At 33.0% G+C, this 19,875-nt stretch overlaps 2 protein-coding genes across 4 annotated transcripts in view; both read right to left on the reverse strand.

The window, feature by feature from the left end:
• LOC133173165 (large ribosomal subunit protein uL4-like) overlaps nt 1-19,875 on the reverse strand; it is a 389,882-nt gene that overhangs the window by 250,137 nt on the left and 119,870 nt on the right. The gene's annotated exons all lie outside the window — the stretch shown is intronic.
• LOC133173181 (zwei Ig domain protein zig-8-like) overlaps nt 1-19,875 on the reverse strand; it is a 59,955-nt gene that overhangs the window by 23,949 nt on the left and 16,131 nt on the right. For 2 of the 3 annotated variants that reach the window (XM_061308151.1, XM_061308135.1), the window contains exons 1-2: nt 15,750-16,079; nt 9,667-10,137 (exon numbers count right to left, since the gene is read on the reverse strand). In XM_061308151.1, coding sequence (XP_061164135.1) covers nt 9,667-9,736 — 70 coding nt within the window. In that variant the 5' untranslated portion in view covers nt 9,737-10,137; nt 15,750-16,079. Of the gene's footprint in view, nt 1-9,666; nt 10,138-15,749; nt 16,080-19,875 lie in introns of those variants that run through there. The other variant, XM_061308143.1, reaches the window with a different exon arrangement.

The following is a 19,875-nucleotide window of genomic DNA, read 5'->3' on the forward strand; positions in this document are numbered from 1 at the left end:
AACCTAATCCCAGGGCTCATAATTAAAAAAAAATGACTCCACACAATTTAGGTATGTTTTGCATAGTATATGTGATATGATTTAATGTGGTCTTACCTCACTTGATTTCTTCCTATATACTTTCTTGTAAAACTGATCCCCTATTGTAGCCTCAACTTATTCTTGAGGGCCCTGATCTGAACGAATACATAAGGATGCTTGCATATCAATATGACTGATAATGGCTTGCTGTTCATGAAAGAAAGGATTTTAATGATTTTTGCTATATATTACTATGTAAGTCTTTGATCTTTTGTGCCCCCCCCCCCCATGGTGCGGCATGATTTGAACAAACTACCTGAGAATGCTTTTATATCAATATGGCTAATCATGGTTTTGCTGGTTTAAGAAGATTTTTAAAGATTTTCTCCTATACATGTATAATTCTTGGTAAAACTTAGATTTTCTATTGTGGCCCCATCAACCCCCCACCCCCACCCCCCACCCCCTCCGGGGTCATGAATTGAACAAACTTGAAACTACACAACCTGAGAATGCTTCCATATTGTTATAACTAATCATGGCTTTGCTGTACTTGAGAAAAAGGTTTAGAAGGATTTTTTCCCTATATATTCCTTTATAAAACTGGTCTCCTATTGTGATCCCGCCCTACCCCCATGGACCATGATTTGAACAAATATGAATCTACACTACCTGTGGATGTTTCCATATAAATATGACTAATTATGGCTTTGCTATTCTTGAGAGGAAGAATTTTTCTATATATTCCTATGTAAAACTTGTTCTCCTATTATTGCCCCCCCCCCACCCCCCTTGGGGGCCATGATTTACTCTATATATCATATTCTCATAAGTTTCATTTTTCTGGCCCAATGTTTTTTGAGAGGAAGATTTTTAAAAGAAGTCATTAAATTTTCGCTAATTCTTAGTATCTCCCCTTTGAGAGAGGATGTGGCTCTACATCTGAATGAACTTAAATCCGCTTCAGGAAAGGGTGCTTTGTGCCAAGTTCGGTTGAAATTGACCCAATGGCTCTGAAGAAGAAGTCGAAATTGTTTTTAGACGACGGAGAGTCAGACGGACGGAGGACATTCCCCGATGATCAGCACCTATGGCTCAGATGAGCTAAAGAATTCCTTGTGTATAGCTCCATATGCCACAAAAATATTTATGTTCATAAATCAAGCAATTTCAAAACAGAAGATAATTGATGCAATCTTGATAGTACTTTAAGCTGTGAGAGTATTTCAAAAATTGCATAATTTCTCTGTGATTGCCAAGTGAAAATGGCCGCAAGATAAAGTGGGTGTGCACCATATACTTTAGTTTCGTCGAAAGCTATTAAAACTGAGTTACCTTCTCCGACATAAACACACATTTAGCGGAAGCAAGTATCCATTAAAACCATTGTTTTCAAATGTTTTCGTAATCTTCAAAGAAGTTAATAGAAAGCCTTTTTGTTTTCTTGTTTGAAATTTTAAACAATCCTTTCGAAAAACAATCTTTTTGTTAAATTGATTGTTAAGTTTCAGAGTTTTATTGCAGATCGTGTGTCGTCTATTTAACTAGTTACTGTAATACTAGCGAGCTGAGGAAAAGACTAATATTCAGATTGCAAAGTGAACGTGATTGACAACTCTTTTGTGCATGGATTTTATTGAGTCTCTTGAAAGAAATTATGCACTGCTTAAATCCACTTGCTAAAAACTTTTTTCCCCAAAAAATCATGAAAATAAAATCTTTGTTTATACACATATAAGTAAAATGAATAATTAAAGCCACATAAAGTTTATTTTAAAAAATTCGTAACGACAAAATTTTGAACATCATAGGAAATGAACAGTTTCTTAAAATTTTAGAAATTTGACCTGAGCATCATTCTCAACCAAAATCAGCCCAAAGATATACACTAATTCATTCTTGCAATTTCATATCCCCACAGGTAAAATATGCTTTATATGAACTTAAAAGGAATTTTTAGAACTAAGGTGCATGCATAATCAACACACTGAATAATGATAGTTGTTGAAACGGTTCAATCGAGAGAGAGAGCACAAAATGCATTCACTGCAGTCATTCAATGCAATACTAATGCATTCAAAGATGCCCCGAACTTGATCATTTTAATCATTCAATCATTTGATCACTTAGATTTATCATTTTACCAAAAACAAGAAAATAATTTTATCAAGTCAGTTCTGCCGGTGTCCAGCGAAGACCTGGGTGTGGCCTTTACAACCTTATTAATAATACATGAAACACTTGTTAGATAACGACGCCATGTATATACGAACCCTGCGAACGAAAAACCTTTACGAAATTATTATTGGATATTAATACCGATAGGGTGCAGCATATAACGAAAAGCATATGGTTAACACACACAGACAGCATCACCTCTCAGTGTATTGTGTATTTATGTATTAACCATTTATTTTACCAGACATGTTAATATACATGTATATAGAAAGCTGATTTACTGACTAGTGAACGGCGTAGTAATATTGAACTATTTTGCATCAAACATTCTTTTTTTTTTTTTTGTCTTAAAATTTTCAGAGATACAAGTTTCCATTATCTGCTTTTTGTGCATATGAATCTTGTCACATATTAAGTTCAATGAAAATCTTCCTTTTGTCAAAATTTTTTTCGGTATATGTAAATTTTTGCCAGAGAAAATACACATTCTAAGCTTTCATTGTAGTACACAATGTGTCAGTTGACGAAACATGATAAATGTTTTGGAAAGTTACGTACTCAATCAATTAAAAAGGAACAAATTCTCGTTTTTTATTAAATATTTGAAACGTTTATACTTTGAAACCGTTTAAGGTTTTCTGTATCCGGTGTACCCAACTAGATAATGCATATACCACTGTCAAACAGAGGTATTTTATATCCGTGTGTCATTCAAATATCAGATTTATACAGTCGTGAACAAGCAAGGACATACAATCCTTTGGTGATATATCTATCAACCCCTATTCGTGACCACCTGTACGTTAAAACGCCAAAAAATTCTTAATAGCAAGGTGTTGATAACAGTCAAAGAAACGCCGTCATCTGGCCTTTGATATTACTGAATGTACCCTCAATTCTTGTAATTTTATGCTAACAAATGGCAAGATGATAACTTTAACCACCCCATATGTATGTGTTTGTTGCATGTAAAAACTGCATCTAGAGACACGTACGACAGGGCTACTGCGTTCCATGAAAAACACAGAATCTTACTTTTTTGTATTTAATTTAAATTAACGAATTAAGGGTATATTCTGGGCAGGGATTTCGTAAGTTCAAAAAGTAAATCCCACAATAAATAAAAATAAATAATTATTCAACAATTGATGAATACACTTTTTTTAAATAATATTTTCCAACAAAATTATAAAATTATATTCTCAAAAAATTTTTCTAAATTCATATAGAATATTTGGAAGATGCATTTGAAATGAAGACATGAAAGGGGATACTAATTAAAAAAGATTTATTTTACAAGAACTTCCGTAACATTTAGCAATGTTCCACATTTCAGATGGGTTGAATACAAGTGCGAATAATTAAAATTCTTTGTAATCCTTTATCAAAAACGGTTTCTTAAATTTCTAGTCTGTGAACTTAAAGGGAAATATTACCACCCCCCCACCCCCCCCTAAAAAAAATAAGTAAATAAATTCTTTGATAAAGCTCAAGAATTGTGATAGATGAACCAGACTTGAATATGCATGATGAACTTAAAGGGAAATATTACCACCACCACCCCCCTCCCCCTAAAAAAAAAAGTAATAAATTCTTTGATCTAAAGCTCAAGAATTGTGATAGATGAACCAGACTTGAATATGCATGATGAATACAAATTTGATCCAATAAATGTCCATCTTTAGAGATTATTCTTATAACGGCAAAACAGATTATCAATAGATCTCACAAATCGAATTATCTCCCTAATTCACTTAATTATATCAAATAATTGAAATCTGATACATTCAATAATAATAATAATATCAAATAATTGAAATCTGATACACTCGTCCAGTAGAAAGAAATAAACTCCAAACAAATCATCTACTGGAGTGAAAGTCCAATTTTCCGGTAGCTTTAAAATTCTGAACATGTCGTTTTTATTTGCAAGCTGGTAATTTTATCAAAAAATCAAAGGTGATATCAGTCTTCAATTTAATCTTCCCTCAGATAGCAGCAAGTGGGAAAAAAAACAGGCAAAATCTTCAATTAGTAACACCAGCGATTTGATTGGCGATAACACTGAAATTTAAGACATGAACAAATAGATTTAACGTACTGGAGCAATTTTTAGATGTGTCAAGCACCCGGGGTGGGCGAGCTTATAGATGTGGTGTAAACCAGTGGATTTTGATCCTCAGATAAAGTTGAACACCTGACAACCGCGAAAGGAGAATTCTTTGAGAATTCTGTCCCCAATCCGTGGGAGGAGTGCCACTTAGAATCCGACAGTGTATCGGTAAATGAAATAAAATAAAAGTTAGATTTATTAACCCGTCCAAAATTTGTGTAATTTCAGTCTAGCAATGTCTTGTTTGTGAAGACGGTGTCTGCTTCTGTTTGGAGAATTGAAGGTTTGGATTGGGGTTAGGGCTTGTTAACTTCATCTCGGATTAATGAGGTTTTTATGAAGAGATCTAAGGTTGAAAGTAAGCCAAATGTAAATTCATGATGACAATAATTTGTGGCTTCTGCAAGGTTAGGATAAACGACATATACTAATTTTTATTATTATCACAAATTACTGACATAGGGTAAATTACTTGTTAACACGTCTCTTTACAATTAAATAAAGATGCAAGAATAAATTAAATTCAATAGTATATTATCAAGGGAACATGCACGTGAAATAAAAATAAATAAATATATAAAATTAGACCTTTGGGGAGGGTCCTTTGAAGATAAATTCTTTCTACATAACCAGTATTACAATTTATTTATTGACATGTACCAAAGCATATATTCGAAAATGTTAGCGTAACTAGCTCTCTTATCACATGGAATTTTTTCCATGGTCTGCCTGTTAAACTTCGAGAGGAAAAAAGGCATGGCGGACATTAAATATGTCGTGTTCTGCTTTGCGTTAGATCTTTTTGTTTCGTTATTTTGTGATAAGTTGTACACGATGTTCTAGTTTCTATCTTGATACTGTGACTAAGAATAGAAATCTCAATCACTTGGTAAATATGATTTACGCATAAAAATGTTTTTACTCCATTTTTTGAATTTTTTTGTGAAATTACATACCATACTCCGTTGAAATTGTTCACTGATGTGGTATGACCATCTCTCTCTCTCTCTCTCTCTCTCTCTCTCTCTGTATGTGTGTGTTTCCTCCTTTTAGAACGTGAAAGGCGACAAAATAAATTAACAGCATTGCACTATATTCTTTGTTGGTTTGGTGTAGAAAGTTCTTGACACGCAATGAAATCTCTTTTTCTCAGAATCCTGTAATCCCCATCCAATATTTCAAAATACCATGTACACACTCCTTTGTCCTTAATGATCACTTGTGGTGCACTGGAAAACATCACAGGTGCATATTTTGATGCAATTTAATCTGTGCAGCGATTCGAATAGACAATGTGTGTCAGGGAAGAAGTTCGCACTAGGGTGACAAGACAATTTCATTAGGACCGGAAGGGTGTCATCTCGCTAAAAACCTAAGACCTTGGCACACGACTTTTTATCAAAGAAATAAAAAATGATTCTTAATTAGTTAAAGCCAGCCTATAATGTGCATTTTTTCGGTCAAATGAAGATGAAAATGAAGTTTAAGAGTTGTTAAAATTGAGATAACCTCTAAAAGTTAGCATCAAAAAGGATGATCCAATCAAATTTAACTTTGCCATCAGAATAGACACGCAGTGAGTAATAATATTCTGACACTTATAGATGGAGGATTTGAGCAGACATTTGATTCCTATCGTAGGAATCCAAGGCACAATTATATTTTATGACCATTTAAAATTTTCTGTCAGCTTGGCGTAATTTAAAATATCCAAAGAAATCGAGAACCAACCATTCCATACAAATATTACGACAATGTATTCTGTTTTACGATTAATATAAACCTCGAGGAACGGTGGAAATCATTTACATATAAGAGTCTAATGACAAGCATTGGCGCGTGGGTTATAATATACTGAAAGAAGGCAGTTACACAAAGAAAACTACATCATCTCCAGTAGAATTAATGTTAAAACTATGAGCTTTATTAGGTTCAGTCAGACTTTATAACTGCCAATATTTCCCCGTATTATATTTTGGTCATACCGAGTCCTACTTTTAGGGTTTATATTTAATATAAACAATGCTATGTAAATGTTGTAGTACATGGCCGTAGGAACCGGGGGGGGGGCATTGGGGGCCGTGCCCCTCCCCAGTAATTTTGCCGATATATAGAAAACAGCTACTATATGCTTGTGCCCCCGTCTGATGACCTTTTTTTTAGTTTTGCTTCTCAAGGAATTTTGGTACTTAATAGTGCCCCCCCCCCACCCAGCTGAAAATGTATGGTTGTGCCCCCTCAAAGTGAAATTGCTTCCTACGGGCCTGGAAGTATATGTATATCTAAATTAAGATTTGTATATACTCATGCGATTAGGACTCCTTAAGCATGCGTTCATTTCTTCGGCCTTTTCGATGAATATTAAGTTGTTTGACAAACAGTAAAGTTATGCTGTTTTTTCGGTACAAGTTCTAATTCATATTTAACATGTAATCGATGCTGGTAGGCTAATATTGACAATATGCAGAAATTTACAATCCTCCAAACAGGGCTTCAAAACCTCGCGATAGAGAATTTTCATTCCCCTGAGAATTCCCTATCGTCGTCTCGCAGATAAAGAAAAGTTTCCTCTAAGCAGATAGAATGTGGATTTTTATTTGTCTCTTTGGATTTTCGTATACGTAATGGCCTGAAATTGACAAAACGCTTAAATAAAGCAGAAGACTAAATACATATTAACACGAGCGCTATGTCGTTTTATTAATGATGTTAAATCAATCCATTACCTATGTAATAAATCCATGCCACTTTTTACCATAGCGAGGCTATTCATCCTGCCTTTTTGAATTCATTAATGCTATTCATGTTATCAGAACATATGACAGTCTCAACTGAAAATTGATATTTTTTTTCTTATGAGAAAATTGCCTCTGTCAAATTAGTTTGCCGGTACTAGATATGAGGACCCTAGAGAATTCGTGGGTGTGAATGAATATTTTGTTCTCTTAATGTAATATATATATATATATATATATATATATATATATATATATATATATATATATATATATATATATATATATATATATATATATATATTTAGGAATAATTCTATCCACTGAAGATAAGGGCTCCAATCTCTCGTGTATAGTCCTAGATCACAAGAGATGTTTTTAATATAACTCACAATTAACCGGTTAAGAAATGTTGATTTTTCTCATTATATCTGGTCCACATTTTGAAGCATTGTTATACAACTTTTCTTTACTCGATGTTTGACTCCTTGCTTTTTAATGAAGTTGATTAAAATCTGACAAACTTTCAATGAAACTGGCGGGTAGCTTGCATAACATTATTGAGTTTCTTGTCGCCGGGCACAGCGGGGTATTGCACTCCTATCAAAGAGAGGCAGACAAATGAATAAGGCCATGCTTTAAGTATCCAGAACTCACGAAAAGAAATCTTCAGACTTTCTGTGACATATTTACGACTGGAGTCAACATTGGAGATACTCCTAAAAGACTATTTGTTGAAATTCAATGTGCGCCATTGGTAAAAGACGTGTTAAAGTAAATCCAGTAGGTGTGTTCTTCAGTATTATGATTTTAAGAAAATAATCTCTTTCTTTCTCTCTCTTTCCGATAAATTAAATTTTCTAAATATAAGAGAGAGCGCGAGAGAAGAAAAAAAAGAAATCCCCAGAAACGTTAACCTTCTTTATGATGTGTGCCATAATCGAATTGTCTTGGGAAGATAACCAGTTTTATAACAAATTAATGATGGTGATGAAAAAAAAGTTCATCAAAAGAGATGAAAATTTCAATGGATGTAATTAAACATCACTTCAATGTTGATAATTTCTAATCTTTCTTTTGCAGATGCATAAATCACCTAGATAAGCAGAGCTTCTTCATTTGACGTCAAAATTAATCACTTGGTTTGTTTAATGACGACTGTGTCCTTATTGCAATTATTCGCCCGTTGTACATCTTGACAAAGGGTTTAAACAAGTTACTCACTTGTCAATGAGAAACGAAGAAGAGAAGGGTTCAAAGTACAAAGTCCTTAAACTAACCATTGCAAATTAAAGGATATAATTTCTTAATCAAAGGTTTCCGAGGGCGGGCGGCCGGACAAGATGTAACCCGTGTATTATATTTAGGCAATCTTGTGTCAATCTGATTTGTTTTCAGATATGAAATAGATACATTTGGTGTCACATAAATTCGTCACACAGCCATCGGCTTCCTAAATTTATTGCGTTTCTAGATCTATGGGATGTGTCCTTCTCACAGGGTGAAGGTGCAATGAAATAAACAAGTATCGTGATAATTTATGACTTGAATTCGACAAGGATTACTTTTTTGACCTGGCTATTTAAATTTTTTCAAATAAATCTAGTTTAATTTGGCAAGATACCGATCTATTTGTGGAATTTTGTCCAAAGATGCCTTTGTCTTTAAAAGTTTGCACCTTTGTAACAATAGCTACTACCGTTCTATAACACAACTTTAGATGAACCCATGTCTTCTAAATTGACTTTTTCCATTCAATGTGACAGAATTATAATCGGAATTACATATCTAACATGTATACAAACATTAAGTTACTTAGAGCCCATGTCATTCTGTTTTGCCTGCAAAATAACTCCAAAATCTTATTCTATGATGGTTCAAGTGCAAATGAGATGAATAACCTTACGAGTAGGAAAGTTGTTGGTTAGCATGTATGATTTTTAAAGAAATGACACAAATTGCAAGAAATGAGTTCCCAACTCAATCATAGAAAGTGAAGAAAAAACTCGATTATTCAGAAATAATTGGAAGTTAGGAATTCATCTCCTTAAATCAATATAAGGATGATAATCATATCATATCTGGTCTAAGCGTGGAAGGCATCACTTTCTTCGTAAACCAATATAATCAAACACTAAAATCGTCTCTGTCAGTATAAAAGAAAACATAAGAAGCGACAAAATACACAGATGAATTGTATGACTGTTGGATTTTTTGCCAATTAATTGGTTTAACATGCCTTGAAACTGCAATAACAGCGTCGTTTTGACAAGAACATTTGTTCAGAAATCTTAAAACAAGTCTTAGAAAATCTATAAAATGGAAAAAAAAAACTATCTGAAGGCGGTCGCTAAAAAAAAAATTCGTTAGGATTGGAGGAGGACAAAACACTTTTATGAAACAAAATGACAATTTTCAGATGATATTAAAGACAAAAGGTATGTTCTCAAGGCAATTTGAAAGATGATAAAAGTGTCTTATAATCTTATTTAAAAAAAAAAAAACAACTTTCATTTGAATTTTTTTCGTTAGAGATTCATAGTCGTGTAAAATGTTTATTGTCAGAAATAAATCCTTAATCCTTTCATTGTAAGATTGATATATTGATAATCTACTTACCCTTAGTTAATAACGCCGAGATCAGCAAAACGAATAAGAAAACACCATTGAAAAATTGTATTCCATCCATGTTTCGGCATTGGTCACATCGAGAAAATCACATCTTTTCGTTCCCGTGGAGAAAACACATCAAACAAAATTTCAAGTTCCCTTTTTACAGGGAAAAATATTGACAAATAAGTTTGTAAAATTTATAGAAATAGTGCACAAACAGGGAAAAAATTCTATGAAGAATGTACTGGAGAATCCGAAAATCCCATCATGGATATAAACTGAATTACTGGTTAATATCACGGAAGAGCCACTAAGCATGCATCGTCAGATAGTAGAGTTAGCTCAACCACTACCAGGCTTACTCTACACACAGCTGATAGATAACTCCAGTATTTAACGATCGTCGTTTTTGTCTGCCAAGATATCTGTATTATATGAATCTTTACCCATCCATTTAACGCTGCATGATTCCGTCAGCTGAAAATTAAAAAAAAATCTTATTGCATTAACATTTTAAAATAATAATATAAAGAATTTTGTGGCAAATAGTTGATTTTGTATGTACCTATTACATGTATTTACTGATATGCCATATTACCTGTTCAAAAAAGAAAAAAATAGAAATAAATACATATACTTTATCATTTACCTGTAGCCGGTTTGTCATCAAGCGTAAGAGGCACCTTGTAATCATGCACGTGGAAAGTTGTTTAAATACTTAAGTGTAGTTTTGGGTCAAATGAACTTCTTTTTAAATATTCTAATGACATCAAACTGTTTGTAAACGTGTAGCTTTAAAGAATGCGGTGGGTGCTAAATGCATGTGGCTTGCTAAATACTTTTTTAAGAATGAGAGAATGATTAATATTTTGTAAATGAAATGGATTTTAGAGCAGGAGTTCTAAATATAATTCATTTAAACATGAACTTACTTACAGTCATTTATAACAATTATAAAATAAGCGTCCTTGTAAAGGTTGATTGACCGCGCATTTTACCTATCAAATTCAGCACCGATCTGAATTCTACCAAATGAATCACAAATCTGAAAGCCGTTCGAATTATTTGTTACTTTTCAACCCATAGCAGTAACCATAACTTCGGGATATTGATAAATATTAAGATAATATACGTAATCTTACTATCTTACCTGATATTGTCAGGTAAAATATATAACAACAAAGCACGTATCTTTCTCCTATTCAAACAATGGTCATCACCAAGTTTAAGACAACTGTGGTTCTTGTTTTACGACATCTGTTTTTGGTTGACCTTGGCGCGTTCAGTTTCCCATCTACACGTTACGAACTATAATGCCTTGTCTCTGTTTTTTCTGAACATATAAAAGGACAAAAACAGCAGTCACCCATCCCTCAGATCTTGCCTCGACAAGGTCGGTACATTTTAAAATGTCCACCAATTGCAGAACAAAAGTCTGTAAGCTATAAATTTTGATTAAATATGCATGCTAAAACGTTTTTGTTTGTTTTGCCACAACTACCATTGTAAGGGGTATTATCTAAACGTTATAAAGCATGTTTTAATCACACTTCTGCATAGTAGCCGGATATAGCTATAACTTGGAAGCAATCCCATTAACAGTTGATTAACAAAGATGTATTTTTCTGTCATGTCATCGACGAACAGGGTTTATAATATAGATTTTATTCAATACAACAGATGTTAGAAGTTATCCATTTCTTTGCTTTATAAATATAGTTTGGAACCGGAAGTGTGGTTTTTAAAGCATCTCTATAAAAGAATTCAATTTTCAAAAACGTTTCATCTTATCTAGCAGTGAGCTGATGCCTCTCCTCACTATCTTTAATAATGCATACAAAGAAATCGGATTTCCAATGAAGCATAGTATCTATAGGCTGAGTGCAAGTTCTAAAGGTAGATTTAAATATTTTTGTATCACCTTTTATAAACTATAAGAACAAATATATAGACGTAACTATATTTTTTTTTTATTTTCCAAAGGAGAAAAAGTCAAGGTGGTAAACAAAGAGAAGAATGTGCATAGCTGCGCAAAAGCATTTTTTCCTTAGATAAAAATGGCGTGTGCATTATGTGTGTGTTTTTTTATTAGATATTTTTTTTATCTAAATACAAATGTAATTAAAACCAATGTCTCAATGCTTTTGGTAAACAGTCAAACACGAAAGAGTTCTTATCAAGCCCAGACGGAAATTAAATCCCAGATTGTTTGTCTCTTTGGTAAAATATAATTCTTTACTATGAAAGTCCAGTCAACTGAAATATGCTGATTTCACAATCAATCAAATCTCATTGGCGCTAAATAAGATGATACGAAGATAACATATTTAGACTGCAATATTTTCGCTGGTGCGAGGTTGACACGTTGACAAAATCGAACTGTTGGTCTTCTTTTTACTTCTCATCTTATCGGAGGCATTTTAAGCCCAAGATATTGTGGTTTTTAAAAGCTTTTTCCTCAGAAGACAAATATACAGTTCCACCCTTGTTGATTTTAAAGATGGATATCACAAATATTTGTTTATGCTATAATATGAAGATATATGGGTGCAGAACAAGGGACACCTATTTGACAAGAAAAAAATCTGATTTTAAAATTCTTGAGGTTTTTGAAATTGGATGATAGCACAAATTCTACCTCACTGGGTACATAAAGCTCGTGTTTGTAAGATGTTTCAACATTTTTGATGGAGATACACTGCACTCAAGGGCAATTCAAGTCCTGTAAAATTAGTATTCTTGGCGATTCTTAATGGCATCTCTAAAGTGAATTACATGTATAGTGGTATGGGCAACTGTAAGTAAAACTAAACCATCATTAGAGTCGGTGAATCCAGCACAAATATTGACATTTGAAGAGGTAAACAAGCCATGATCAAAAATTTCAACTGAAAATGATCAAATGGCGTGTAATTTTTAAATCAATCGATAATGGCAGCTCTACATAAGTCAAATGGCCATGGCTTGATTTTTGATAAATTCGATTCCAAAATACAAGTTATATCAACTCTCATCGTTGGATACCCACGGGTGATCTTGTCTTTTACTCATCACTCATGATGAGTAAAAGACGAGATCACCCATGGGTATCCGACGATGATCAACTCTTCTCAGTGTTTGAATGCTATACGCGCACATGCATCCTTTTTTAATAATGTCAACAAAAAATTCGCACATGATAATATTTCCTTTGAATAGTTGTCACAGCGAATATCATCAAGTTCATGTACATTCACGACCTGACAGTACTCAAAACGCTCTTGCCTGAGCCACTTTTTTGCCCTATCTACTCTCTTGACATTTTATTTTCATGGAATTTCATTGCAACGATTGACTTTCGGGGAAGAAATATGAAAACATCAAAAAGTGGAGATACAAACGCTTCTTGTTCGTACATATATAATAGGTATAACTCCTCAAAACAATACTAGTGATCTTACCTAAAACCTTTATGACATGGTTAAGACATATTAAAGAATTGAACTGCAATGTTCAAAAAGGTCAAATCTAAACCGACGATAATGCTGTCTCCTAGTCGACATTCGATAACTGTATCTAATATTGTTTTATTACCTATGATTGGGTGGGTGTTAATGTAATATTCACAGCATGACTGCATAATATAATACATGTACATGTATTTCGTTAAAAGCTAAAACAGAAACTTACGTAATATCGTTTTCTGTGATCGAAAAAGCAATATAACAAATGTATACATACATAAAATAGTATAATTATTAACCATTTCTTGATATGTCGCTGTCAATCTTCGTAAAGTACATGTAAAAAATGACAGGGTTCTGATGCCAACACTGCGGGAATGTATGTGTAATAATGCCATTGAGTTCTGTCGTCTTGAATTTATTACATTTTGAAAAGAAATGTAAATAAAAAAATGGCATCTAATATCAAGTAGATCTAATTATATATATATATATATATATATATATATATATATATATATATATATATATATATATATATATATATATATATATATAGAACTCAAACCCAAACTGTGTGTGTTTCTTTTTTTTTTTTTCGCCAGCTTTTACAATGCTTTGAAATGATTGAAGGCTTGTACTGAATATATTTTAATAGTTTTATTATTGAGGTGCTATCAAATCACGTATGGGTGCTATATTATGCGAAATAACCTCACCATAACAACAGCTTTAAAGTGAAGTCATTAAATCGGTCACAAAATTTCAGTGTAATTAAGTCAACAAAATAAAAGATGCAAATTTGAGTTATTTAGATGATTTTACAAATACATGTATGCTTCTTTAACACATCACTAAATTTTGGTATGGTTGCTTTATGTGTAGGTTTACAAAGCATTATTTTTTTAAGTTTAATTTTTCATTCTTTGATTTTACTGACATGAAAATCCATTTTTGAAAAATAAGGTGATGAACACATAATATTTCTATTAATAATCTTCAACGAAATAAATTTTATTGACATTTTATAAACAAATTCCATTCAACAACTTACATCCCTTGAATACATTGAAATTTGTTTTCTAACAGAGTGTCATTTAGACGGATTTTATAAGAATGTTAACTTAGCGCCCTTTCGTCTAAATAGAATGGTGAAGTGGTATTAATGTCAGATTATAAGCCTTATATAATCACTTCGCAAACAATTGGTCAGCTAAGAGTTAAGTTTAAGAATTGAAAATGTGTTTCGATGTTTTACGATGGCTTACCTTCAAGCGACTTTGTTAAATTTTGTTTGTTGTAAAGTTTGTATGCAATTCTATCACTGCTAATACATGATTTTGACTATTTATAGTCTTACGTACAGTAAGACCCTACTTACTAACGAGGGATCCATTTTTCAAAAAAGGGATGGGGGTGTTCCAACGTCATTTTTTGGTCACTTTACAAAAAATTTCTCTGAACCCCCTCGACCCCTGACACTCCTAGATCCACGCTTGACCCCTGACACTCCTAGATCCACGCTTGTTTATATATATATATATATATATATATATATATATATATATATATATATATATATATATATATATATATATATATATATATATATATATTTATATATATATATATATATATATATATATATATATATATATATATATATATAATCTGGCTGTCGGCTCTATGATTCTTTGAATCTTTTTTCTCAATTTGATCCTTAGAAAATAAAAGTTAAACCATAAACAGACTTAATCGGCATAATTAACTTACTTAGTTTTAATTAACTTCATGCATTTGATGGTATTGAAGATCCTGTCAGAGTGAATACATAAAATTTTCCTTATGAATACAACTAAAACACTGAAAACTTTGGATTCTCGGCTTTGAATTTTAAAACTCCGTCTCAGTGCATGGAGAAAAACACATATTCCATTTATGTTCTATATTGATCTACCAGATACCTTTTATGTATCGGAAATACAGATTGAGAATTAATTAATAAACACTATTCCATTTAGACTTAGTAAATGAGTTTTTGGTACGAGTTTAAACAAAACACGAGCGTGCATGGTGAGTACGATAAATGAATCAGATATATATTCCTACTTTTTACACTTTCTTTTCTATCTATCTCTCTCTCTCTCTCTCTCTCTCTATATATATATATATATAATGTTATGATATCAATCGATTCTCTCTGTGTGTTCAAAACCATACCTTACCAGTAATTACAGAAAATTTACCTCTAAACATCTATGTATATCTATGTATTATTCAACGAAGATTTTTCTCTTTTCCCATCTTCGCTAGCCAAGGTTTTACGGTCCTCTCTGCTCCCCATTAACGTTTATAGGGAACAGTTTTCACTTCAATATCTTTATATTATCGCTTCTAGATTAAAAGTCAATATTTTCAAAATAGTGATTTTGTTTACATAAATCACATATTTAAATATTTTGATTTTTATGTAGATGGTGAATTAACGAAAAAAGATTTTCATTAATCGTATTTCCTTTTTCGACATACATCATATCCGTCTATCAAGAAAAAATAGGAACAAAGAAGTGGCTGACCTGCAATCAATTTCACACTAGAAATTATTTACAACAGACAAACATTGATTATGACACGAAAAGGACATACCTCTGTCACGCGCAAATAAATGGCAAAACTTGTTCCACTCCCAAGGGTAATAATATCTCACTTGAAGTAATACTTTTTGTCACACAGGGTGAAAGGAGGGGAAAAATCGTAGTTCTTAAGTTAATTTGATTACAAGCACAGTTGAAAACAATCTTTTCACAGTAGCTTGCTCAGAAACAAACTAGAACGTCAAACAGGTTGCGCTTGATTTCTTGATTTTTTTTTTCAAATGGGAAGTATTAAAGGACCCGTCAGCGTATCAAGAAGGTACGTCTAAATACCATATCGATCAACCATGAAAGTAATAATAACGCATGTATAGTTCAAGCGAATAATTTCGTGTAATTAGTAAACTCCCATTCGCTGAAGCTACTAATTGATGCAATACATGTAGCTCATCAGTTGTTTGTGACATGCACAACAGAAAATGACAGAAGGAGATGATAGTATCGCGAGCGATCGTAACATGTTATAATGAATTATATCTACCACATTTTCAGCAGCATAAGATTGCTGAAATTTGACAGCCGAAAGATTAGCACAGTATTTCCTGGCGCATGAAAGTGGCAGCCAGAAGGGAAAATTGGGAATACATCAATAAACGTGTACCTGTTTTTCTAACTTCCATTCAAAGCTCTTTTTAGAAATTGAATAATAAACATGACGCGTTCTTAAAATTACATATACCTTGCTTTGCAAAGCATGCATGGATGACTGCGACTTGCAAATAAAAATTGATCATGACATATATCAAATAAATTCCACGCAATGCTTAAATAAACACCAACAAAAGTTAAGCAGGAATATATCTCATAATTTTTGTATCAATAACGTTAGATTTGCACCGTAAATGGAAAATTTATGATAAACATATTGAACATTCGTCCCCTCCCCCTGTAATGAAAAGATCGTGATGAACAGCCGCAGTATGGTGTCCTACTCTCGTTAGAGTATACATTGAGTTTTTGTTATTGATGCTAATGGCTCGATTCGAGACCAAATGTTTTCATTTTCACTCGCAATACTTCAAAAGCAATTCGATTATTTGGGTTGTAAGGCCTTTGGAATCAGCGGATAAACAGCTTTGTTGAAGACCCGGTCGATCTTTTAAACCTAGCTATAGTGCCCTGTGTCAGGAATCAAGACCCACATGAGTTCTAAAAACTTTCCTAAGAAAAAAAAATTCATGCATTCTCGATTCCTTTTATAACTTTATAACTTACTGAAATGATAAAGCTTTTAAATCGATCGGAAAGAAAGAAATCTTAATAAATCTTAATATATATCTGTGAATTACACTTTTTCAATACACTGTCCTTTCCTTAAAGAAAGAACATGTAACAAAAACCAAGTATACTTGAAAATGACGCTTGTATGCATAAAACATTTGATCATTAATAGTTTGTTTACGGCGTGTCTTGAAAATATAAGGTTCTTGGTACGATTTAGATCTAGTTAGAGTACACTGAAAATATGCATAGCAAAACGCAATTGGCAATGTACTTGCATTTCAGCAAAGTTCAGTTCTTTAATTGAGTGTTCAGTAAGTGACTTGTGAATGCACATCCTCTGTATTATGGCCGAGCTTAGACTTTTTTGTATAGGATACCGTGAGCAAATGTTTTTGACATGAATTACGCAGGGATATCGCGTTTCCAAAGAGTGCCACTGAGAATATATTTATCCAATTATCTATGTACAAATAGGATTCGCAAATCAATACATCATGAAAATGATTTGCTCTCTGCCTTCAAAAGAGAGAATTCACCAAGCGTCCGTTAGATAGAGACGAGTCTTGACAGAAGACAATCCAAGAGAATCGCGACCGACGCTTGACACTTGCATGGCGTCTGTGAAACCAGACCTTTTATGAATGGTTTGTATGCTAGATTATCAGAATTATTCACTGGAATAATTAAGTACTCCCTCGACCATTATTTTGGGTATGACATCTGGTATATATGTATGGCATCCACGAAGTACAAGTTTTCCTGTGGGAATTGCAGTTCCGGTCTATATTAATATCTTGAGTAATTAGTTTTGATTAGTGACCATCGCATTCCATTCATACACTCGCAACGGGGCACTGAATCTCACAATATGCAGATGTACTAGTCTACATTTATTCTGGGGGTCAACTGGAGACATACTAAATAGTGATTTACATAGATGATAATTCAATAAGATATCTCTAACAGTCACAGCTACATGCATCTAATCATAACAATGGGAGAATCTTTCTTACATAAAACTTTATCTCTGATCTTATACAATAAATATTTGCAATCAACATGAAACAACATGGCATAATTTTGTTGGTCGGTTCAACACACTCCTTCTTCAAAATTTTAAAAACAGCAAAAAATGAATTACATTTTAAGGAATTTTGTATGTTACAATTATGTTACAATGACAAATGGAGATTTGATAGGTACAGTCGATAAGTGGAAATCAAGGCATGAAAAAAACGTCATGAATACAGAACAACATCTGGGAGATACTTAAAATTATATAATATAATATAATAAATTTTAAACATTCACGATTTAGACATTGATTTTGCGAAAATAAGAGATCAATGACCTCTAAGTATATTTGTGTTAATATATGTACTCTCAGCTGGGACTTATGCACAATGTTAGAATTCAATATAAACAGTCTTAACCACCCACATTGTCTCATCTTGTAGCTTTTGTTCTACTCTGTATATGTACCATACTATCCGGAGAAACAAGTTAATGTTCACGTATTAAAATACAACTATTTTCCTCCTCCACAAAGTTTAGTTCACATATAGAGACGTTATAACCCTCAAACTCATTCTTGAATTGACAGAGTGGAGGTAAAACTTGATACTCAAACAAGGTTGACGTTTTATCCAGTGATTTTCAAATTTCTGCCAAATTTGGTAAAGTTGAGAAACACCTCATGGGGTTTGATGGGATTTCCATTCGAATCCAATCTCTCCTTCTGCTGCAGTTCCTGGCTACAACACCATGGAATGACAGTTATTTGCTTTTGATATCACACATTATTTGTTTTAAATGTTCTGTGAATGTTGCAATACATAAAACTGTAAAGAAAATGGTCGTTAAGGGAAAACAGAAGAAAACAACTAAATTATTAAACTTGGTTAAAAATCTAAATTATTAAACATGACAATGACAAACCTGAAAACACTGCAAAGTCATTGTGCAATCTGCACAGTTGTACTATGCATGTTACATAGCATATATTATTTTTTTCTCAGGAAATTAAAAAAAAATGACGACAACAAAATGTTTAAGCAAGTTTCAGTATGCTGCAACCTTAATTTGGCTTAGTTTTTAAAGGAAATTTGTTAATCACATTTACAATATGTCTCCTGGAAAACTAACATTATTGCAGGGGTGGAAAATGTTGCAATTTGAATTTCCTAATATTTTTGCAGTTTTAAAGACAAAAATAAAAAAAAAATCAATTGGCTTTCATCAAATCTGAAAAAAAAAATGCTTTTATAAACAAAATTAAACCTTTTATGTATTATTTTGTGCATACCAATAGCAAGTGATTTTAGTTGTGGGTAAGGAAGGGTGGCACACCCCAACAAAAATTTAGCTAGATTGGATTCGGGCCCGTAGCAACGGTTTCAAAAGTGTGGACTTCCAAAAAAAAAATCTGACACGCAAAAAAAGAAAGACAAAATCCTAAACTGACCAAAAGTGGGGGGGGGGGGGGGCAACTTCCCAAAATTATCTGACAAGGAAAACAAAAAAAAGGTAATTTCTGAAATTTGCCAGTGCTCGACCTTAAAACATCAAAAAGTAGGGGGGGGGGAGGGGGGCAGCATTTAAAGGAAAATTTACAAAAGCAAAAAAGTATACTCAGAAAAAAATCGGGGGGGGGGGGGCAACCCCCCCCCCTCCCCCCGCGTTTCACGGGCCCGTGGATTCTTAAAATATCACCTCTTTTAATTAATCATTTATCGTGCCTGTTTTAGCTACCTATCAGGGAAGTCCGTACCACCTGTGTTACGCCACCACCTGTGTTACGCCACCTTCGATATGTTTTATTTGTCCCGCAGGTCAAGCGCTAGACTGAAAAGACATCCTGATAGGATTATGTAATTTAATATTTCAGTAGAAAA

Source organism: Saccostrea echinata, unplaced genomic scaffold (assembly GCF_033153115.1).
Source record: "Saccostrea echinata isolate AGI-Se365-2 ecotype Australia unplaced genomic scaffold, CSIRO_AGI_Sech_v1 ptg000002l, whole genome shotgun sequence".
NCBI lineage: Eukaryota > Metazoa > Mollusca > Bivalvia > Ostreida > Ostreidae > Saccostrea > Saccostrea echinata.